Source organism: Petaurus breviceps, unplaced genomic scaffold (assembly GCF_028583685.1).
Source record: "Petaurus breviceps papuanus isolate PSGF00001 unplaced genomic scaffold, PetGlider_PUasm1.0 90925, whole genome shotgun sequence".
NCBI lineage: Eukaryota > Metazoa > Chordata > Mammalia > Diprotodontia > Petauridae > Petaurus > Petaurus breviceps.
Genome location: NW_027187380.1, coordinates 23,129,241 through 23,152,691, shown reverse-complemented (window position 1 = coordinate 23,152,691; position 23,451 = coordinate 23,129,241). Strand labels below are relative to the sequence as shown.

At 38.4% G+C, this 23,451-nt stretch overlaps 2 protein-coding genes and 1 long non-coding RNA gene across 12 annotated transcripts in view; 1 reads left to right on the top strand and 2 right to left on the bottom strand.

Annotated features, from left to right (window-relative positions):
• Nucleotides 1-20,308, top strand: part of ARSG (arylsulfatase G) — a 194,516-nt gene extending 174,208 nt beyond the window's left edge. For 4 of the 5 annotated variants that reach the window (XM_069076562.1, XM_069076564.1, XM_069076563.1 and 1 more), the window contains exons 11-13: nt 6,496-6,616; nt 11,969-12,059; nt 13,938-14,945. In XM_069076562.1, the coding sequence (XP_068932663.1) occupies nt 6,496-6,616; nt 11,969-12,059; nt 13,938-14,212 (487 nt within the window). In that variant the 3' untranslated portion in view covers nt 14,213-14,945. Of the gene's footprint in view, nt 1-6,495; nt 6,617-11,968; nt 12,060-13,937; nt 14,946-19,083 lie in introns of those variants that run through there. The other variant, XM_069076565.1, reaches the window with a different exon arrangement.
• LOC138152602 (uncharacterized) lies at nt 3,874-14,162 on the bottom strand. Of its 2 annotated transcripts, XR_011166143.1 has the most exons (3): nt 14,034-14,162; nt 5,241-5,320; nt 3,874-4,495 (listed from the first exon to the last, which is right to left on the bottom strand). It is a non-coding gene; the product is annotated as an uncharacterized lncRNA (long non-coding RNA). The 2 variants fall into 2 exon arrangements; XR_011166144.1 differs by lacking the exon at nt 5,241-5,320 and having other exon boundaries at nt 14,034-14,157.
• Nucleotides 14,862-23,451, bottom strand: part of WIPI1 (WD repeat domain, phosphoinositide interacting 1) — a 63,445-nt gene continuing 54,855 nt past the window's right edge. For 4 of the 5 annotated variants that reach the window (XM_069076567.1, XM_069076570.1, XM_069076568.1 and 1 more), the window contains 7 exons: nt 22,751-22,821; nt 21,962-22,069; nt 18,314-18,478; nt 17,824-17,931; nt 16,851-16,972; nt 16,382-16,482; nt 14,862-15,437 (listed from right to left, as the gene is read on the bottom strand). In XM_069076567.1, the coding sequence (XP_068932668.1) occupies nt 15,390-15,437; nt 16,382-16,482; nt 16,851-16,972; nt 17,824-17,931; nt 18,314-18,478; nt 21,962-22,069; nt 22,751-22,821 (723 nt within the window). In that variant the 3' untranslated portion in view covers nt 14,862-15,389. The remainder of the gene's footprint in view (nt 15,438-16,381; nt 16,483-16,850; nt 16,973-17,823; nt 17,932-18,313; nt 18,479-21,961; nt 22,070-22,750; nt 22,822-23,451) is intronic. The other variant, XM_069076569.1, reaches the window with a different exon arrangement.

Genomic DNA, 23,451 nt, shown 5'->3' with positions numbered 1-23,451 from the left:
CAGTCTGTTTGAAGCTCTTCCTCCAAACAAGATTGACTTGGCTTCATTGGATATAGGTATTGATTTTGATTCATGCATTCCCTCTGCTTTTGGAATGCAATAAAATATGAATCAATAAAATCTCTTTAAAGTCTATCTCTAAGCCCCCATGTTGGTAATATTCTCAATAATTATGAACATCTCTCTCCCTGGGTACCTCAATACCTGTTTGTCCCCAAGGACGCACACATAATCAGTACAATAATAACGAAGTCCATACAGTCTTAGAGAAAATCTATTTTTAAGAAGTGTGAAAACAGAAAGACTATTAGTGAACTATTAGACTATTAATAAACACAGATGAGTAAAACCAGATTCTGCTTTATTCCCTTGAGAGAGAACAAGATGGTAGAAAGAGGCAAAGGATGGAAGTGTAAAATGCATCAGGTTCTGTCTTCACAAACCTGTGGTGGAAGCTCCTTTACCTGCTCGGTTTAGATGCATCCCTGATCACATACTCCTGACAGTGGTGTCACAGAATTCTCTGTCGTTTTATTCTCTGTGGTGTCATAGTTGAAGCTGCCTGGTAGGGGTGAGCAGCAGAGCTCCTTATCTCCCCTCAGTGTTTTCACTCATTCCTCATATCCTATAGTTGTTTGCATGTTATCTCCATTAGAATATGATCTCCTTGAGGTCAAGGAACCTGTTATTGCTTTTTTCTGTGTCCCCAGAACTTAACACAGTGCCTGACACAAAGTAAGTGCTTAAAAATGCCTGTTGACAAAAGGTTCTTAACAGTATAGAGCACTTGACTGAATAAGATGAAATTCAATAGAGATAAATGTAAAGTATTGCATTTGGGCACAAAAAAAAAAAAACCTGACAGAAGCATGGAGAGATGGCAGTTCTGAAAAGGATATGGAGTTTTAGTGGGTTGCAAGCTCAATATGAGTTATTATTCTAATGTGGTTGCCCAAAAAGCTAATTCAATCCTGGGCTGTGTTAGTAGTGGAATAGCTTCCAGGAACTGGGAGATGAGCATCCAGTCCCATTGTATTCTGCCCTTAGACCTCATCTGGAGAATTGTGCTCAGTCGTTGGCATAGACAAGTTGCAGTGTCCAAAGGAGGGCAGCCAGGAGGATGAAGGGCCTTTAGTTCATGACATAAGATCAGTTGAAGAAATTGAGTGCACGTTTAGTGTCCTTTGAGAAAAGATACCACAGGGGAGATGTACTACCTGTGATTAAGCATCGTAAGGGCCATTATGGAGGAAGGACCCATTTGGCCTCAGAGAACTAGGAATAATGGACAGAAAAGCCAATTTTGATTTTATAGCCTTTTGGACATAATTCCAAATTGCTCTCCAGAATGGTTGGGTCAGTTCACAACTCTACCAACTATGCATTAGTGTTCCAATTTTCCCACATCTTTTCCAACATTTATCATTTTCCTGTCTTGTTGTGTTAGCCAGTCTGATAGGTATGATGTGATACCTCAGAGGTGTTTTGATTTGCATTTCTCTAATCAATAGTGATTTAGATGCTCATCATTCTTCTAGCACAGTAGTATTCCATTACATTCATATACCACAACTTGTTCAGGCATTCCCCAGTTAATAGCTATCCCATCAATTTCCAATTCTTTGCCACCACAAAAAGCGATTATGAATATTTTTGTACATGTGGGTCCTTTTCCCATTTGTATGATCTCTTTGGAATACAGACCTAGAAGTGGTATTTCTGGGTCAAAGGGTATGCACAGTCCTTGGCAGTCTTGAACCAGAGGTGGCTATTTTTGTCAGGTATATTATGGGGAAGATTCCTTTGTGTATGGATTGAACTAGATGGTTTCTGAGGTCCCTTTCAACCCTTAAATCCTATGATTCTGAAGAATGTAATATCCGCATTATTGTAGTAATTATGTAATTGTTCTTTGGATTGTGCTTATTTCTGCATTAATTCTTACAAGTCTTCCTACATTTCTTTGGTCTCTGTATTGATTTTTTCTTATGGCATAATAATATTTATTTACATTCATATACCACAATTTGTGCAGCCTTTGCTGTACTTTCCTTCCAGTTCTTTGAGGAGCTCACACATTCACATTAGGCTATATTTTCTGTGCCTAACTCTCCCTAATTTCATCCAATTTTAAAACATAAAAGGTCCATGTTCAGAGCTAGCACTATGTCTTGCCTGTATTATTTGCTGCAACCAACAAACATTTGTTGAATTGAATTGAACTACGTCACCTCTGAGTAGGTCTTAGTAGAAAAGACCCTTCCTTCTCTCTTTACTGCTTTTATTTTTCAATAAAAGTGCCTGAACTTACAGAAGTGAATGTTGAAACCTAAAATAAATAAATAAAATTTTAAAAATAAGCATGCCTAAACTCTGGTCTCACATGTCTAATTTGCAAAGTACTTTGAATAAATTTATTTGCCTATCAAGTTCAGGAAGCCTTTAGGACCTTTTAATATATAAAAATCAACTAATAAATGCTATGGATTACAAGGACATAATCAGCTTTGGATTCTGATATAATTATATGGAGAAGTAACAACCTGATTAACTATAACTTTCGAGATAGAATTCTGAAGTTTAAAATTGCAGATTAAAAACATTTCTTGTCATCCACCTTATTCCAGAGGCTCCTACTATTCTGTATGTGCTCAGAAACTGCAAATCCATTTGATGTGAACTCTAGGGAAAAAAATATAAGAACAAAGATATGGTCTTCATATTATACTGTCTACCTTCCACCTCTCCAGCAAACAGATGTATTATTCTTCCTAGGTGAATTACTTGCCTAAATTGGGTAAACTTAAACATTAAACCCAAGGGAGAATTTTGCTAATAGGTTGTTGTCATTCATTTGTTCAGTTATGTTCAGCTCTTTATGACCCCTTAGGGCATAGCATGGTAGGCCCTTCTGTCCTTCACTATCTCCTCAAATCTGTCCAAGTTCATGTTTGTTGCTTCTCTGACACTATCCATCTTATCCTCTGCCATCCTTTTCTCCTTTTGCTTTCAATCTTTCCCAAGATCAGGGTCTTTTTCAACAGGTCTTGTCTTTTCATTATGTGACCAAAATATTTAAACTTCAGCTTCAGTATTTGCCCTTCCAACGAATAGCCTGAATTAATTTCTTTAAGTATTGACTGATTTGTTTTCCTTGATGTCCAAGGGACTCTAAAGTCTTCTCCAGCACCACAATTTTTTCCATGTTTTTCTAAGATCATTGAGCTCATCATTTCTTATAACAGAGTAGTATTATATTGCAATCATAGACCACAACTTGTTTAGCCATTCAATTTGAAAGCATTGATTCTATGGCTTTCAACTTTCCTTACAGTCCAGCTCTCACAGTCATACTTTATTTACTGCCTAGCTTTTTTTTTTTTAAAGCAATTGGGGTTAAGTAACTTGCTCGAGGTTACACAGCCAGTTATTTTTGTGTGGCTGCCAAGTATCTGAGGCTGGAACCAATTCCAGGTCTCCCGACGCCAGGGCCGGCGCTCTTACTCGCTGTGCCACCTGGCCGCCCCTACACAATTGGGGTTAAGTAACTTGCTCAAGGTTACACGGCCAGTTATTTTTTGTGTGGGTGTTAAGTATCCCAGGCCGGAACTGAACCCATGTCTCCCAACTCTGGGGCCGGCACTCTTACTCACTGTGCCACCTGGCCACCCAATTGCCTAGCTTTTAAAACCTGCCATTGACTATGTGGATCTTTGTTGACAAGGTGATATCTCTGATTTTTAATATGCTGTCGAGATTTACCCATAGCTTTCCTTCCAAGGAACAAGCGTTTTTTTGTTTTTTTAAAATTTCATGACTGTAGTCACTGTCTGCAGTGATTGTTGAGTCCAAGAATATAAACTCTGACACTGCTTCCATTTCTTCTCCCTTTATTTGCCAGGAAGTGATGGAACCATTTACAATGATATATTTTTTTTAATGTTAAACTGCAAGCCAGCTTTTACACTCTCCTCTTTTACCCTCATCAAGAGGTTTCTTAATTTTTTTTCACTTTCTGCTATCAGGGTTGTATCCTCCACATATCTGAGGTTCTTGATATTTCTCCCAGCAACATTAATTCTGACTTTTGATTCATCCAGCTTTGCATTTTGCATGATGTACTCTGCATTTAAGTTAAATAAACGAGGTGACAGTAGACAGCCTTGTCATAGTCCTTGCCCATCTTAAACCAGTCAGTTGTTCCATGTAACTGTTGTTTCTTGAGCCAGGTTCTTCAGGAGGCAGTTAAGATGATCTGGTACTCCCCTGTCTTTGAGGACTTGCCACATTTTGTTGTGATCCACACTGTCACAGCTTTAGTGTAGTCAGTGAAGCAGAAGTAGACATTTTTCTGGAACTCCCTTTCTCCATAATCCAGCAGAGGTTGGTAATTTGGTCACTATTTCCTCTGCCTCTTTGAAAACCAGCTCGCTCTTGTGGCACTTCTCAGCTCACACTTTGCTGAAGCCTCCTTGCAGAATCTTGAACATAAGCACTGTGGGTTAGTGGGAAAAGTACTAAGTTGTATGTCAAAGGGGAGCATATCTTTTTAATTAAAAAACATTTTTTGCTTTTTGGAAGGCAATTGGGGTTAAGTGACTTGCCCAAGGTCACACGGCTAGTTTTTGTGTTAAGTGTCTGAGGCTGGATTTGAACTTAGGTCCTCCTGACTCCAGGGCTGGTGCTCTATTCACTGCGCCACCTAGCTGCCCCAAAAGGGATCAAATCTTGACTCTCCCTTATTACGTATATGACCTTGGGCAAGTCATCAGCTCTCTGGGCTCATTTTCCATATCCATAAATTAAGGGGGCTATGCTAGATTATCTCCAAGGTCCCTTCCAGATAAATCGTATGACTTGCCCATAGTCACAAAGTTACTCAGGAATAGGGATATGAGGAAAAGAATATTTGAATGTCACAAAACTTACTGAGAAGGGGATTGGAATAAGCATTTATTAAGTGTCTGTTATGTGCCAGGCACTGTGCTAAGTGCTGAGGATGCAAAAGGAGGCAAAAGAAAGTTCCTGCTATCACAGAACTCACAGTCTAGTGGGGGAGACAACAAAATACATACAAATAAGCTACATACAAGATAAACAGGAAATAATTAAAAAGGGGAGAGGTAGCAGAATTAAGAGGGGTTGGGAAAATGGGGTTTAGTTGATATGTTAAAGAAAGCCAGTAGGTAGAGATGAGTAAGGAGAGCACTCTAGGCATGGGGGACAGTCAGAAAAAATACCGAGCTCATAGTGTCTTCTTCATAGAATAACAAGGAAGCCAATGTCTCTGGATTGAAGAGTACCAGATAGGGAGTAAAGACTGAAAAGGTAAGAGGGGGCTAGGTCACAAAGGGGTTTGAACACCAAATGGAGAATCTTGTATTTGATCCTGGAGGCAATGGAGAGCCTCTGGAACTTCTTGAGTAGTGGGAGTGATACTGTAGTCAGACTTGAACATTGGGAAAATCAGTGTAATGTCTGAATGAAGGATGGATTGGAGTGGAAAAGAGACTTGAGGCAGGTAGACCCACCAACATGCTATTGTAGTAGTCCAGGCAGGTGTGTGTGTGTGTGTGTGTGTGTGTGTGTGATGAAGATTTGCACTAGAGTGACAGCAGTGTCAGGTGCATATTCAAGGGATGTTGCAAAGATGAAATCAATAGGCTATTTCACCAATGCAATACCCACAGCAGCTGCTATGAATATGCTGGCATATTCCCAGGTTTGAATCATAAGATATAATAGACTCTCCACCTGGAAGGCAGAAACAAAACACTTCAAACAGCAGAAAGCCAAATCCCAACTAAACACAATAACACTGCAGAGGCCACCACCATCCCCAAGCCTTCCCCCTACTAGTGCCTTCCCACAAATAAACACTCACAGCTTGCTGCTTGCTTCCCTTCTCTCCCTCAGCTCTAACTACTCTGACCAACTTTCTCTGGGCTCTGTTCTGCCTCTTACTGTACCACTCATTCAGCAAGCTCTTCCCACCACAGACTCATGTGACTCAGGCTTCCATGTGACTCACGTGAGCCTCTTAATGGATTGGAAAGTTCTTCCCATTAAGCAAAAATACATTAACAATACATAGGCCTTGACAATAAATTGGACTGGGGGTAGGGATTGGGGAAAGGAGTTAAAGATGATAACCAGCTTGTTAGTTTAAGGGACTCAGCTTTTTGATAGTAATAGGGAAGTGTTGGGTGAGAGTTTAGAGGGAAAGAATGATTTCTTCTTTGTGTATGTTGAGTTTAAGATGTCTGTTGTCTACACATATTTTGAGGTGTCTGAAAGGTAGTTGGCAATGTGAGATTAGAGGTCAGAGAACATGTCTAAATCCTATTAATGACAGAAATACAAAGAAAAAAGCAGAACATGTCAACTGAGATTATTGTTAGACTTTCTTTTTCTTGCCTTCTGAATTGTTGCAAATCCTAGTCAAAAAGAGTAAATGCCACCAAGGTGACTTGTCCCATACCTGTTTCCTTGCAGTGTGCTTGACATCTTTCCAACTATAGCATCTTTGGCCAAGGTGAGCCTGCCCCCCAGACGACATTTTGATGGTCTGGACATATCAGAAGTTCTCTTTGGACACTCCCAAAATGGGCATACAGTGAGTAAAATAGTCTTTTGCTGAATTTGGGACTGTGTGTGTGTGTGTGTGTGTGTGTGTGTGTGTGTGTGTGTGTGTATGTATCACCTTCCTGTGACTGATATGCTTTATATCCCTGAAACATATTGGTCTTTCAGTTTTTTCTCTACAGGAATACTTTACTTTATGCAATATTTGGGTATCTGAAAAGTTGCATTTGTAGAAACTGAATCCTGTTTTGAGTATATTAAGAGCATTCACAATTTCAGGATCCCTGAAGTGAATCCTTTTGTGAAATGAATTCTATGATTCTAAATAATTTCATACATTGTTTTACTTAAAATTAGGGTATATTTGTATCATTTGAGACTTCTTGGGTTGTTTCTTGATTTGTTCTGTGATTTTTTAATTTAGACTTGGGGGCTCATGATTATTGTTTTCAAGTATATTAGTGGCTGTTATCAGAAAGAGGAATTAGATTCATTCTGTGTGACCCTCTATGGGTGGTGGCTGGAAGTTGCAGGAACAGGCTTGATGTAAAGAAAGTTTCCTAATGATTGGAGATGTTCAAAACTGTAATGGACTTTCTCTGGATGGAGGGGTGGGGTGAGTGCCAGCTACCTCACTAGAGATCTTGAAAAAAAGACTGGATGAACCCTTTTTCTTTTTGGAGGCAACTGAGGTTAAGTGACTTGCTCACAGCTAGTAAGTGTCCAAATCCAAATTTGAACTCAGGTCCTCCTGACTCCAGTGCCAGTGCTCTATTTACCGGGGCTCCTAGCTGCCCTGGATGACCCCCTTTAAAGTCTGTTTAAGAGACTCTTGTTCAGGTTCTCTGGATTAGATGGTCTCTGAGTTCCCTTCTAAATCTGGGATTCTATTTTGTTAATTTTCCCAACTCTGTAATGGTACTGATGTATCTTCTAGTTTTCTGCCATCCTCAATACACTTAAGGCAGAACTCCATACACATTGTGTCCTTGGTCATTTGTACTGCCAGCCTCCTAAAGCAATGAATGTGTGAGTCTAGGGCCTCACCTTATTTGATCTGCCTGAAGCTAGGTATTGAATGAGTGATCAGTCTTTCAATGGACTCTCAAAGTAATGACCAAGGTGAGGGAAACAGGCAGGAAATGTCAATATTGTTGGCAGCTAGATGGTATAAATGGATGAAGAGCTTGATTCAAGTCAGGAAGACTCAAGTTTGAATTCTGCCTTAGATAATTAACTCTTTGCCACTGAGCAAGTCACTTAACTTCTCTATCCTCAGTTTTCCTCATCTCTAAAATGGGGATAACAACAACACTTTTACAGGGTTGTTGTTGTAAATCTTAAAGCACTATATAAATCATATTGTAATAGTAGTAGAATTATTACTAATATCATTACCTAGTAATTTACACAGTTTCCTTTCACCAAAAAAAAAAAAAAGATATGAAGATGACTGCAGGAATATATTTGCATTTAGAAAACCCCTGTGACCAACTCCCTAAGAACCAAAGAAGCTATCTCTATGACTTCTTGTTATTCAGTTGTTTCAGTTATGCCCAACTCTTCATGACCCCATTTGGGGTTTTCTTGGCAAAGATATGGGGATGGTTTGCCATTTCCTTCTCTAGTTTACTTCATAGATGAGGAAACGGAGGCAAACCAGGGTGAAGTGACTGGCCCAGGGGCACACATGAGGCTAGATTTGAACTCAAAAAGATGAGTCTTCCTAATTCCAGGCACTCTATACACTGTGCCACCTAGATGTCCCTTTGGCTTGTAAAATCCTTGAATTACCTCCCTTTCCTGCACCCAAGCTTCATTTTACAAATGAAATCCCTAGACTAGGAGAGGTAAATCAACCAAGTATGCCAAGCAACAAATTGTCTGGCCAACTCTTCATATACTTTACTTCTAAAATAAAATACTTCTGGTTGTAGGAACATAGCATTTTAGAGTTGGAAGGGACTTTAAGAAATTAGCTGCCCTGGGGTGGTTAGGTGGCACAATGAGTAGAGTGCTGGCCCTGGAGTCAGGAGGACCTGAGTTTGGATCTGGCCTCAGACACTTAACACACACAAACAAAAAACCTAGCCGTGTGACCTTGGGCAAGTTAATTAAACCCAACTGGCCTCCAAAAAAGCAAAAAAAAAAAAAAAAGAAGAAATTAGCTGCCCTAATATCTTCATTCAACAGAATAGGAAACTGAATCTCTATGAAAGCTTGTCTAAAGTCACATAGGTGGTAAATAGAAGAGAATAATTTTAATTTGGAGTCTTGACTTCCAAATTCACTTTCTTTTTCCTCCACACAGGATGTGGAAAGGTTTATTTGCTCCAGGTTTTAAGGTGGGAGGTACTTTTTTCTACATTTCCTGGTTCTTATTAGTCTCCAGTAGAGCCCCATGTTCATGTTAACACAGGGGTGGAATTGACACCAAATAAAATGTTATAGCCCCTACTGGACCTGAGCTAGAACAAGCAACAAAGGTCTGAAACTTGAGCAGTTTGCAAGAAAATAGTGACTTCAGTTTCTCTTTTTTTTTTAATTTTTTTTTTAAAGCAATTGGGGTTAAGTAACTTGCTCAAGGTTACACGGACAGTTATTTCTGGGTGTGGTGCTAAGTATCAGAGACCAGATTCGATCCCAGGTCATCCCGACTCTGGGGCCGGTGCTCTTACTCACTGTGCCACCTGGCCGCCACTATCAGTTTCTCTTCTTAAAATTGTGTGTGTTCCCATCTGGACATAACGATTTGTCGAAGAGCAAGAAGACAGAAGCCTTCCAACTCTTTCTCTAGACTCCTAGGATCTCAGCTTTGGAAGAGACTCTAAAGGTATCCTATCCTGTAGAGCAAACAGGCAGGAAATGTCAATATTGTTGGCAGCCAGATGGTATCAATGGATGAAAAGCTTGATTGAAGTTGGGAAGACCCAAGTCTGAATTCTGCCTTAGATAATTAACTCTTTGACCCTACAGCATTAATGACAGGTAGTCATATAACCCACATGTTCATAAATGCAGAACACTGGGGAACTCACTGCTCTACAATTGAGCCTTTTCCAATTGATTAAGCTCTGATTCTTAGAGTTCCTTTTTACACAAGTCCTGGCTAAGTGCTTTACTAATATTCTCATTTGATCCTCACGACAGCCCTGGGAGGTGGGTGCTATTATTCCCATTTTACATTTGTGGAAACCAGGGCAGACAAAGGTTAAGTGACTTGCCCAGGGTCACACAATTAGTAAGTGTCTGAGGTTGGATTAGAATTTGGGTCTTCCTGACTTCAGGCCCTTGCACTCTCTCTACTATACCACCTTGCTGCCCTTAAGCCAAAAATATGACCCCATAAGTTTTGCATTGTGTACTCATATAGACTAAATATACTCTAAGAGTAGTCCTTTAAATCCTTTAAATAGTTGAAGACAACAAATCTTTTTTTTTTAGGTTAAATACATCTAGTTTCTTCAGTTATTCTTTATAAGACATGGTTTTGAGGCTTCTTGTTCTCCAGTTTGCAAATGTACTTCTTCAGATGTTGTGCTCTAAGGGGCAGCTAGGTGCGCAGTGAATAGAGCACTGGCCCTGGAGTCAGGAGGACCTGAGTTCAAATCCCACTCAGACACTTAACACTTACTAGCTGTGTGACCTTGGGCAAGTCACTTAACCCCAATTGCCCTGCCCTCCTTCCTCCCCCCCAAAAAAAAAGCAAGGTGTAGGACTCTAAACTAAATATGATACTTTAGACACTCATGTAATCAGCACAGAACAAAGCTTGTCACCTCCCTTGTTTCTGGATACTATACTGCTATCAATGCAGCCTTCTTGCCTCTCATTTTGAAACTGAAAGTCACAATGTCATGACGATGATACACCAGGAAGTCAACATGCATCCGTGTCAGCCTCATTACTTCCTTGTTTTGGGGTGTCAAGGATTGTAATTGTCCAGGATGGTTCTATATCAGCGTAGCCCAGCCCAGTTGGAAGCTGCCTTGGGCACAAAAATTTGACTGGGAATATCCTAGGCTAAGCATCTATGAATGAGATGGGCTCATTTTATTTTCAGGCACAATGATCACTTCTTTTTAAGATCTCTAGTACTGAATATTCCTTTTCTATTCACGGTATGAGGAGGTGTAGAATGGGGGGATGGTAGGAGGGAAGGAGAAGACTGACTTCTTGCCCTTTTCAGAACATAAATGAGAAAGGTCAACTACTCTGGGACTAAAAGTCAAGGACTAGTTTCAAAATGACTTACTGAAAAACTACTTCCCCTCACACAGCTTCCAGAACAGAGCAAAAGGCACATGACCAATATGAGTAATAAGCAGGTGCTGAAAGGGAGAACCCCTCCACACATCCAGAGGAGATAAAGTGATCTCTAACTGGAGACAGGCCTCCTTAGAAGGGAAGTGTCCTCATGCAAAGTTCATATGTATGCTTGTCATTCTGTTATGTTAGTCATAATGCACATCTCTTAAGACACCCAGAATGGAATTGTTAGCTTTGCTGAAATGCCAGGTTTTCCTTTTTAAGAAAGAAGAATATCTCCTTTTGGCCAACATCCTGGCTCTCTGCAGGGGGGATAAATGAAGGTGTTTTAAGTTTCAGTTTATTTTCATTTTTGGAAGTGGGCTTAGATAATATTAGTATTAGCTGGGACACTTAAAAGCATTAAAGGTAACAAGTGTAGTATATACATCAGGCTAAGTAATCATATAACTAATCAGCTATACTCTGTCCTAAACTTTGTGGAACAGATTATTTGCCACTTCAACAGATGTTTCTAATTTTTGAGCCCAATGGAAACTTTGAATCATATAAGCTCCTTCCCAATGATATATAGTTATGATTCATTCCTGGCAAGTCTTTTAATGCAGAAGCCAAACCTACCATCCTACCACTGATCATTTATAAACATTTTCTACTAAATCCTTTACCCTTTGGGAACAGGGAAATTCCTGTTTCTACTTGCTTCTTTTTTTCGTCTGTGACCAGATGAGGAAATATTTCCTCAACACCAACAGCATACAAACTAGGCAAAGGTGAGTAACTCTGGGCCAAAATAGGCTAAGGCTGAGCCCAAATCAAGTTGTTTTTTTTTTTTAAAAGACTCCCTGATCAGAAGTTACTGTATGAACAGTTCACAACTTGTAACAAAGCTGTTAAAAAGGAATTTAAACCTGTAGATGGTTAAGAGCTGTAATTTACATAACCGTGAGCAACTCAGAAAAATATCTATAAATGTATGGGGAACTGCTCAGAGGCTCCAGTGAGCAGGCTAACCCTTATTAGGTCAGTTTCTTTGTATGGGAAGTACAAGAAAGTGTTGCTTTTCTTATGGCATCACATGTCACTGCAATCAAGTCACTGGTTCTTCTTTCAGGTGCTGTTTCACCCCAACAGTGGGGCAGCTGGAAGTTATGGCACCCTAGAGACAGTTCGTTTAGGGCAATATAAGGCCTTTTACATCACTGGTAAGACTCACTCATTCTATCCTAACTTTCTTCAACCTATCGTTCAACAGAAAGTTCATTTATCAGGGTAGTAAGATTCCTTTCATTTCCCAGCCCCCTTCTATTTACACCCACAGGCTGTATCCCCATATGTCTACTCCATTGATTTTCCTAGACAAGAATTCCTTCTGAAGCTGTAATTGACTCTTTTTTTTTTTTTTAAAGCAATCGGGGTTAAGTAACTTGCTCAAGGTTACACGGCCAGTTATTTCTGGGTGTGGTGCTAAATATCTGAGCCTGGATTTGATCCCCAGGTCATCCCGACACTGTGCTCTTACTCACTGAGCCGCCTGGCCGCCCCTAAGCAATTGGGGTTAAGTAACTTGCTCAAGGTTACACGGCCAGGTGTTTCTGGGTGGGTGCTAAGTATCTGAGCCCGGATTCGATCCTCAGGTCATCCCGACACTGGAGCCGGTGCTCTTACTCACTGTGCTACCTGGCCACCTCTGTAATTGACTCTTACTGAGGTTCTGTGAGATGAATGACTCAACAGCTCCCTAAGCAACTTGTGCCCCTCCCTCTCAGTTGCCTTTAACCACAGGCTCCATGTTCGTTCTCTGTACTCACAATTATTCAGTATGATCCTTCTACTCTGCTCTATCTCACAGTCAATTCAGAGCTTTTTCTTGTACTCCTGAAATCCTCTTTCACTATAGTTCCATTTTATTCTTACACTTTAAATGGATGAACACTAGGTAGAAGCCTAGAGATGTTTTAAAAGCGCAATTTACTTAACAATAGCCTGCATCAGAAATAGACTCCTAAGAGGTCTGTTTAGAAAACCACACAGAACTCTCTCTGTGCTTTTTTTGATTTAGTCATTAATTGTCTTGAAGAACTATTTAGGAATCCAGGGCTGAATCAATTTGGATGTCCAATCTCAGATACATGAACTAGCTTCCAATTTGTGATAGCTATTATTGAGCTTTTAAAGTAATTTTAATCAAGTACAAAAATGGCTGTTCCTAAGTATGTTGGTGTGTACAGAGGCAAATGCAAAAAAGCTTTTCTGGTATTTCTCTAAATTGCTCTAAGTTGAAAATTTAAGGTCAGAACTTCATTATGAAATTCTCAGAAACCTCAGACTCACACAAGGAAGATATCTATTATACTTCCACATCAGATACGTTAAACCATTCAAGATGTATGGAGCCTCTGGCTTAATATTAAAGCTAACCACCTTTGCCATTGAGCTCTTAGCTTCATAAAAGCTGATGTTTAGATGTGACTATCAGAAGCAGGGGTGTCCAAACACATGACTTTCAGGCTGCAACATTCCTGGATGTGCCTGAACTAGATTAAAATGTAATTCCTATCTGATTTTAATGTGCTGGTGTATCAATAAAAAAGGAATATATAAATACAGTGTGGTTTTTCTAATTCAATATGCAGTCCACAGGGATCCTTATGGTTTACCTGCCCATTTCTGATACCACTCTCAAAACATATGTGTATATATATATATATGTATATATATATGCTTTGTCCTTTTCAAAGATGTTACAACTTAAAATACTACACTTATTCTGATATTTCCTGCACTCAAAACATATTTGGGATTGCACCCTTAATAACTGAAGATTTGCCACCACAGCATATTCGTAAGAGGATGCTGCATGTTGACAGGAACTCCAAAAGGCATACTAAACAACGCTATTAATCAAGAGCCTTCCAAGAACTTACTTGGAAGGAATAGTACTCACCTGCACATGTGAGTTCATGTATGCTTTTAAAAAATACTTGAAGCATATTTATATGCCACTCCACCCTCTGGAATTTTGCAACACTGAGCAATCATAGCAGGATTTAATGGATTATTTTTCTTCCCTTCCTGTCTAGGTGGTGCAAAAGCCTGTGATGGGAGCCTTGGACCTGAACAACACCACAAACTTCCTCTTATTTTCAATCTACAAAAGGACCTTGCAGAACGTGTACCTTTAGATAGCAGTAGTGCTGTGTACCAGGACATACTGCCTAAAGTCACAGAGGTTCTTGTTGATGTTCTTCAGGATATCTCAGGTGATAACACTTCAGTAGCAGATTATTCTCATGATTCTTCAGTGATCCCCTGTTGCAGTGTACTTGAGATAGCTTGCCGATGCCAACTCCTGTAATTAGCCTCATTGTTTCAGCCAGGGGAAAAAAGAAATCATATGGGGTTCCAGATTTGAGTTTTCTGGGATTTTCAGTTCTATAAGCATTATGGTTTTCCAAACAAAACCTAGGGTAGTTTCAAAACCACTATTTAGCATATTACATATGCTGTCTTTTTTTTTTCATGCCAGATTTAGAATAAACTAATTCAGGTAAACAGTTGTTCTGGGTAGGGAGTTGACTCTGCAGAGATTAGAATGGTGCCCTCCAATTGCAATGGCTAATTCATACTAGATTCATCCCAACTGGCATGTAGTCACGATAAAAAAAAATCAGACTAATTACTGGAGTATGAGGACAGAAGTATGCATTTAGATCCTTCAATGGTTAAGATTCTCTGCGGTTTTTATTTTTTTAATATATATTTTTAAAATTTCATTAAACATTTCTGACATTAAAATTTTCTTAACATTCATTAAAAAAATTTTTTGAGTTCCAAATTCTCTTCTTCCCTCTTGCCCTTCCCCCATCCCTTGAGAAGGCAAGCAATATGATTTTGATTATACAAAATCCATTTCCATATTCTCTGTGGTTTTTAGAAGATAGAACTATAGTCTCATTGTTTCTGCAGTTCTTCCTGCTCCCAAGCCCATAAAGAAAAATTAACAATTTATAAATGCATTGTCATGATTTTATTACTGATCTCAAAAGGTAATAAATGGGTTTTTTTCCCTCCAGTTGTTATTGCAAAAATACCTGTCTGGGTACAATAATCTATGTGTGTGTGCATGTAATATACTGTACAAAGAAATACAATTTAATGGAATTTATCCCCATAAATATATTTGCACACAGCACAGATTTTAAAAGGAAGCCCCCCACTTTTTTTTTTTTTTACAAAATTTTGATTACATACTAATATGGTTAAGTTAGCATTTACACTGTAGTTTTAAGCTATTTTTTGAGTAATGTGCATATAATATCATTTCACCCAGTGAAAAACCAGGGCTGAGGAAAACACAGTAAGAATTTAAGAATATACTGTAGTTAAAAAAAGTGGAGCACCTGGGGTTACTTCTTCCACCCAAACCACCCTGTGTCTGTCTCATACAAATCCATTCTTCCACCTTGTTTGGTTTTTTTTTCCCCAACACCACCTGATAAAGGGATGTGCTGAATTCTGAGGTGTGCTTCTCATCATGACTGCTTCGTTTTGCCCTTCTGACTTCCACGGCACAAGATTATCTACCAAAATCAAAACAAAATGTCCTTACTCTTTCCAAGAAGAGGCTGTTAAGCAGAGTGTGTTATAAAGAGATATGAATCCATGCAAAGTCAACTGGGGGACAGGACATGCTATGCTTGACTTGTTAGTCTATCTATACATTAGTCCATACTTGAGACTATAGAAAAATTACCCACCTTATTCAGAAGTGGACTTTTAACAACTAATCTGGCATGATTCCAGAACATTGTGACTATAAATGTATGTATACATTGATTCCATTTTAAAAGGCTCGTCTTTGTTGTAAACACTGAATACACATTACTATTGAAACAATAAATATCATTAGTTCCAACTCCATCATCTTTAGCTATGGGGGAAAGATTCCACTAAACAAATACTCAGACTTAAGTGGGTTGGCATGGCATAGAAATAATAATGTTGATCCTCTTGGACATAACAGAGCCTTTCAAGGTTACAGCAATTACCAATCCTGTATCATGGGCCTCCATCCTGAAAAAGTAGTCAATCACTGGAAAAAATATTATCTCCACAAAGATAAAAACAGCTCCTCCCACTCCCCACCCCCAAAGCATCCTTAGAAATCTAAGGAAAATCCAGTTCTGTTATAGTACGTTTCTAATTATGATCAACAAAAGATATATAAGCCAGTGAAAAGCTTTTCAGGCCTCTGATCTCATTTAGGCCAGTCAGTTCAAAAGCTCTCTGGATTAGTATCCTGCTATTCTAATTGCTGTCAATATTAAGCATATAGCTAACTACTGCTCTTTAAGAACTTAATCATATAATATAAAAATTATTTTATGGCTTTTTGAATATTAGTGGAGAGAATTAGTTATTATAGGCTAGGTTAACAGAATGGGAAAATGACTTCGCCTCTTGGAGGAGAATGTCTTCTTATTGTGCAGACTGAAGCACTCATTTAGGGGCTCCTAATGCTCACAGGAGGAAACTCATTCTCATCATCAAGACACACTGGTCCCGTTGCAAACTCATGTTCTGGGATAACCTCTCCTCGAAGTGCCCCACCATCCTCGGAATAACCTGGAAGGCCAGAAAGAGAAACACGAGAAATGAAAAGCACAAAAGTGTTCCCATTTAATTGATGGCTCTGGACAGAACTACAGAAAAATGTGGGAAAACTGGGAAGTATGATACAACTTCTTGCATTTGTATTGCTGGTATGGATGCATGAAATATGAAACTGAAACATGCCAGTCAAAACTAGCCAACTTGTCAAAAGATTAAAGCTAACCGTCAGGATCAAATGAATTTTATGTTTACCAAACATAAAGGGTATCACTTGTACAGCAAATATAATTAAGGAAAAGAAGATTTTAGTAAACATCACCTTGGGAGGAATAACCAAGTGGTTAGAAGTGTCATACCCCACCAGTCTGATTTCTGCTTACCTGGCACTGTTGAGGACAAAGATGTGGTGCCTGGTCTGGCTACTGTTGCTGCGTAAGACTGAGGTAATGAAGGCCTGAGGTCATTTTCTTTATTCTCTTCTGTCTTTCCTGAGCCAAGCAAGCTAAATTTCATCAATTTAGGGAAAAAAGAAAAAGAAATGTGCTATACTTAGAAGGTTTTCAAAGAAAGAACCAAGCTCTATAGACTCACCACCACTTTTAGGATAGCATGAGCTGAAGTTATATGAACCCATGAGACGGGCAACATAAATGTCAAAATAGCTGTGGGAAGGCTTAAAAATGAGTACTCAAGCAAGCATATCTGCTGTGTAAGATATGGTGAAAACTAAACTAAGAGAAAGACATTAGCATCATTCCCTTCCACAGAATAGGAATAGATCATACTGTACTTGGTTTCAGAAGCTATTTAAGCATAAAGAAAAGACTAAGCAGAAAGCAGACGTTGTGAATGACTGTTCAACTTCAACTGGTGATTTCATCGGTGTGTACTTTATCTAAAGATACAGTTCACACCTTTGATTTAGTAAAAAGTCTTTGAGAGTCCCTGTGTCCAGGGTAGGAGTGATCCCCTCTGAATGTAGGCAAGCTAGTCCTTGAATGGTAGACAGATAGTCTATCACTGGACTTGAAGCTTTTCCAGCTCAGGGGAACTTGCCAGTGCTTGTGCTCCATTGGCATAGTCTCAAGAGCCCAGAGTCACCTACAAGGTGGTACAGGAGTGAAGTTTAAACATTTGTGAAGTTTCCAATGTTAAATGAAAACTGAAGGATATATATGGACTCAAGCTCATCCAAAACTGTCCTACAAAGTGTCAGGTACTTAATAAACACCTATAATTGTTCATGACAAAGCAAGAGCCCTGGAATATATCACTGGTTTTAGAACCTACTTTAAGGAGGCAGCTCTTGTGACATTTTTAAAAGTTCCTCATTTTGAAAACAGGAATTTTTACCTGTGGGTCTTGATTAAGATACACTCTCCTCCATCCTGAGGGTCCAAATTATAGATGTAAAGTCGTCCATCAGATGATATGACTAACAGCCTTGGCAACTTCTGAATACTAAGAGTAAATGAAAATATGTAATTTGGTTGTGAAATAGTTGTGCAAACAAGCCACCTTTTGATGAAAAATATATTAGGGTCATTGCTAACCTCTCTTTTCCTTACATAAAGAAGCCCCTCTGACATAACAGTTTCATCAGAAAAATCCACTGTAACTAAATAGCAACATTAATTCATAAGTAGGGGCTATTAATTCTTTCTGCATGAGTATGGGTCTGTTTTGGATGTCTGAAGGGGCAACATGCAAAGTTAGATCATCCTTACCAGGGCAGGTTATTTCAGTTCAGTGAACTGTTTAGTGAACAAGACTCCAAACTACAAGGTCTATTAAATCTCAATCTCTGTAAGTTGGAAAAGGAAGAGGGCAATGCCATACATACGTAGAGAGGGTACAGATGTTCTTCTGACCAGAGAAATTCAAATGCACAGTGGCAAAGGCTCTATCCTGGTTCATCATATCTGAGACTTGAGAAGGGAGGTAGTTGGTAGCAGCCATGAACATCTTTCCCATGTAACCACTCCAGGTTGAGGGCTCTTCTGGCCCACTAATGGGAATAATGCAGAAGCAATGATATGTCTGAATTGCAGACATAAGCACCCACCAAAGCATTAATGCCATTAGCATGGACTTAAAGTGCTGTTTCAAAGGTAAAAACAAAAAGAAAAAAACCCCCAAAAACTACAAGGTCAAAAGTATCATTTGCTGCATTCAATGGGATGAGGTAAAAATCTATGTCTTGGTGCCATTTTATAGCAGAATATCCTAGGCCTGATTGTTCTTACGTCAAGGACTATTTGTCATTTAGACATGCCATGTAGATTCTTGGTTTAAACTCTTAAAATATGTGTACACTACAAAGTTCTAGTACTGAAAAGAGAGAGAGAGAGAGAGAGAGAGAGAGAGAGAGAGAGAGAGAGAGAGAGAGAGAGAGAGAGAGAGAGAGAGAGAGAGACAGGGAAAACAAGGAAGTTGCAAATTTTCAGGAAAGGAGTAGTCAATAGTGTTAATTGCTTCAAAAGAGTCAAGAAGAATGAGAATTGAGAAAAAGCCATTTGATGTGATAATTCATAGATCATTGGTAACAGAGGCATTTCAGCTAGAATAATGACAGCAAAATCCAGACTATAAGTTGCACTGCCTGTATTGCAGAAAGATTCCTCCACAAGAAGTCTGTGCAGCCCAAGAGTGTGTGAAACATCTTTTGACTGAGGGAGAGATGCACTGAAACATGGAGGTCAATATTGTGGATCCTGGTTAGAGTTTTCTGAACTTCTTGCAAAAAATAAATGGAACTACTTTAACAAAGGCTGGCTTTGGCAAGTTCTATCAAAACTGACTGTACTTTCATCACGATCCTGGTCAAGTCATTAAACCTTTGTGTGCTTTGTTTCCTTACTTACTGAAGATATACTATGAATATTAATTCAACATGAACCCTGGAGTTTTTAAGTTCCTTGAGAAAAGCAATCAACCATTATGAGACTACCATTATTTGCTACCTAAAGTAGGCCCTTTGGGATATTACATTGGCAAATCGTGTTAAGATATTGGTTTATGCTCAATTTCTACCATACTGCTTTCCAGTTTTCCCAGCAATTTTTACCAAATAATGAATTCTTATCCCCAAATCTTAAGTCTTTACATTTGTCAAACACAAGGTTACTGTATTTATTTGCCGCTGTAAATTGAATGTTTACTCTGTTCCACTGATCCTTCATTCTATTCCTTAGCCAGTACCAGATAGTTTTGATAATTGCTACCTTATAATATAGTTGAAGATCTGGTACTGCCTAACCTTGTTCTTTTACATTTTTTTCATTATTTCTTTTGATACTCTTGACTTTTTGTACTTCCAAATGAATTCTATTATTATTTTTTCTAATTCAGTAAAATAGTTTTTGATAATTTAACTGGGATAGTATTGAGTATGTAAATTAGTTTAGGTAGTCATTTTTATTATATTGGCCCTGCCTACCCACTAACAATATTTCTCCAATTATTTCAGTCTGGTTTTATTTGTATAAAAACTTTTTTGAAGAGATATTACAAGAAAATTTGAATAACATGAAACATTTTATCAGACATGGATAGGTGAACAATTTTATGAATAAACAGAGAGCAGAGTGAGGTATAAAATGGATGTTTATTACATTAAATTAAAAATGTTTTGTACGAATAAAACACAGAGCCAACATATTTTATAATTTCTTAGAAAAAGGTCTCATAGCTAAAATAAAGAACTTTGTCAAATCTATAAGAATCCAAGTCATTCCTCAATTGACAAATGTTCAAAGGATATGAATAGGCAGTTTTCCAATGAAGAAATCAAAACAATTTATAGTTATATGAAAAAATGCTCTAAATCACTACTGATTAGAGAAATTCAAATTAAAACAACCTTGAGATATCATTTTACACCTATTAGATTGGCTAAAATGATTGAAGAGGAAAGCAACAAATGCTGGAGGGGATGTGGAAAAATTGGGACACTAATTCACTGTTGGTGGAATTGTGAGCTAATCCAACCATTTTGTTGAGCAATCTGGAATTATGCCAAAGGGTTAATAACTTGCCAATATCCTTTGACTCGGCAATACTACTACTAAGTTTGTTTCCAAAGATGATTAGGGAAAAAATGGAAAGACCTATATGTTCTAAAATATTTATAGCAGCTTTCTTTGTGGTAGCAAAGAACTGGAATTTGCAGGGATGCCCATCAATTGGGGAATGACTGAACAAGTTGTGGCATATGATTGTGATGGAATACTACTGTGCTATAAGAAATGATGAACTCAATGATTTTAGAAAAACATGTTAAGACCTGCATGAAATGGTGAAGAGTGAAATGACCAGAACCAAGATAATGTTGTATACAGTAACAGCAATACTGTTTTAAGAACAACTTTGAATAAGTCATTTTGCCTATTATAGATACTATTATAAATAAATAATATAAATATATTGCCTATAATATAAATAAATAGCTATAACAGACCTATGAAAGAAGACACTATCAACCTCCAGAGAAAGGACTGATAAATAGAAATATGTATAGAATGATTTTACATATATACATATTTGTGTCTGATGGGAGCCATCCCTAGGGTGGATGGGGGAGGGAGGGGAAAAAAAGAAAAAAAAAAGAAACTTACATGATAACTTTATCATATATTCGAGAGGAATAGCAAGTTGTACATAATCAATTTGCAGTTTCATGTGCAATTATCTTTTTTATTATACTGTCATAGAAATTCTTGTTTTATTCCATAAATTAACAATAAAATAAGTAAAAATTTAAAATTAAAAAAATAAACCTTTTGCAACAGCTCTGAAGGAGGATGCTGGGAGAGAAAGAGGAAGAGAGAAGGGAGAGGGGGAGTAAAGGCAGAGGAAAGAGAGGAGGGGAGAAATGTTTGGGGAAGAGAGTTGCAAGGAGAGAGTATGCATTAGCAGTGCCTTACTCCAGCCAATTTTGTTAAGGCTTTCAACAATTCCTTGAGGATTGTGTGTGTTATTCTTAGAATTCCCTAGATTGTTCAAATGCTTTCCATTGTATCACATTCACCAGAAACCGCAGGCATGCCGGAAAAAACAGACAAAACCCTCTAGTATAGGTCTATGTGTCCAAGAGATACTTGACAAATATAACCTTATACTAAGAAATGAAGTTATAAAAAGCTCTAAGATGCTTCCGACATTAACAAAACTCTGCAACTTCTGGCCTTGTCACATTCATGGGTATCTCCTAAGTCTAGAAAGATTGATCTTCATGGTCTTCACCTGTTTCCATAGGTTATTTTATCAAATATAAGGGATATGTCATATTTCTGACTTAAGGAAATAAAAGGTGGCTTTTATGCTAATAAAAGGTATTAACATTCACTAGTTAGGGACCAAGATATCTTCAGGCTAAATTATGCCTTTTATGTCTTACTTTAAAAAACAAGGACTTGGCAATCAGGACCACTTACCTGGAGAGGAGTCTGAAGAGGATGTGGCTTTACCCAACTCCCAGTGTGATACTTGCCTGGAGGTGAGGTTGTCCAATTTGAAGATGTGCACTGTTTCCGTGTTGCTGGATGCACAGAGGAACTGTGAGTCCATGCTGAAAACTAGAGAGTTGATATTCACATACCTAGGAACAAGGGAACATTTTCATTAGTAAGGAAAGATCTAGAGATATTGAAAAGCCAGATATACAGCCAAGCCTTGTAGAATGCAAAGATATTAATGTCATCTGAAATCATCTTCCCTAAGTCCTGAATAATTAGAAATTACAAGGTCAAATAATTCAATAAAAGGTTATGATCATGTCCAAAACGGCAGGAAGAGTCATTCCTTTTCTTATTGGCCATTGGAGGCACCTCGTCTGTCAGTTAGATGCACTGATGCCTTTAAAACATGACAGAATTCCAAACAACTGTGCTTTGCATCTCTCTTCTCATGGTTGATAAGCAGTATTCTGCATGGAATCAGCAATAATACTTTTCTGTCTTAAATGGATGACCTTGATAATTTCTGTGGATTATGTACTCCATCTCCTTGGATCCTTTCTTGCCAACCCCTCATATGCATACACCAGAAAAGGCTACAATAGCTGGATGATCATCAGTTAAAGCTGCTTCTTTGGTTTTGGTTCTGTTAGGCACTCAGTGGAGCCTGTGATTATACTTTTTGGTTACATTTATCCATTTCTCACCTTCTCTAACAGAGGAGATACATATATTCACACCTCTCACACCCTACTTGGCTTCCAGTTATTCCAGTGCATAATCCCCAGGTATACTTTAAAATGGATTTTAAATTTAACACAGACCTCTTCATTCCTCTCCTAAACTCATAGAGTTTTTGTCCTTCAGGGACAGAAAACACCCGGATGACTGTGCCCTGCGGAAAAAAGTAACAAAGTTAACGTTTTATTGCCATTAAGGGTTTCATATATATATTTTTCCATTTCTATTGCTTATTAACATCCATTTTTTGAGGCAGATATACAAAATAAAGCCTTTTTATCACTAGGATTGTACACGTTGATTCCTAAGTGACTTTCCCCAAACATGACTTTTCTCATGCAACTGTTTCCTATGTCTAGAATGTTCTTCATCCCTTCCTGTGGAAATCTAAACTATCTTTCAAAATCCCCAAATGCCACCTCTTCTATGAAGGCTTCCCTCATTCCCCCTGCAAGAAGTGAGCTCTCTCTCCTCTGAACTATTAACATTATACTCCACTACCACTCTTATGGCACTCATCACATATTGCCTTGTATTATAGCTTTTGCACAAATGGCTTAGTTCTTCTGCTTTATTTAAGTTCCATTTAAGGCAGGGACTGTATCATACACATGTTCCCCATTCCCCCAAGCACAATACCTTTTCTACAGTAGGCATTTAATATATATTTGCATGTTGAATGAATTTATTTGGTGAGTGTGATATAGACATATTACTAATATTAGCAAACTTCATTCTGAAACTTATCCTTGGCAGGGACAGATACTAGTCACAATGTAGGAAT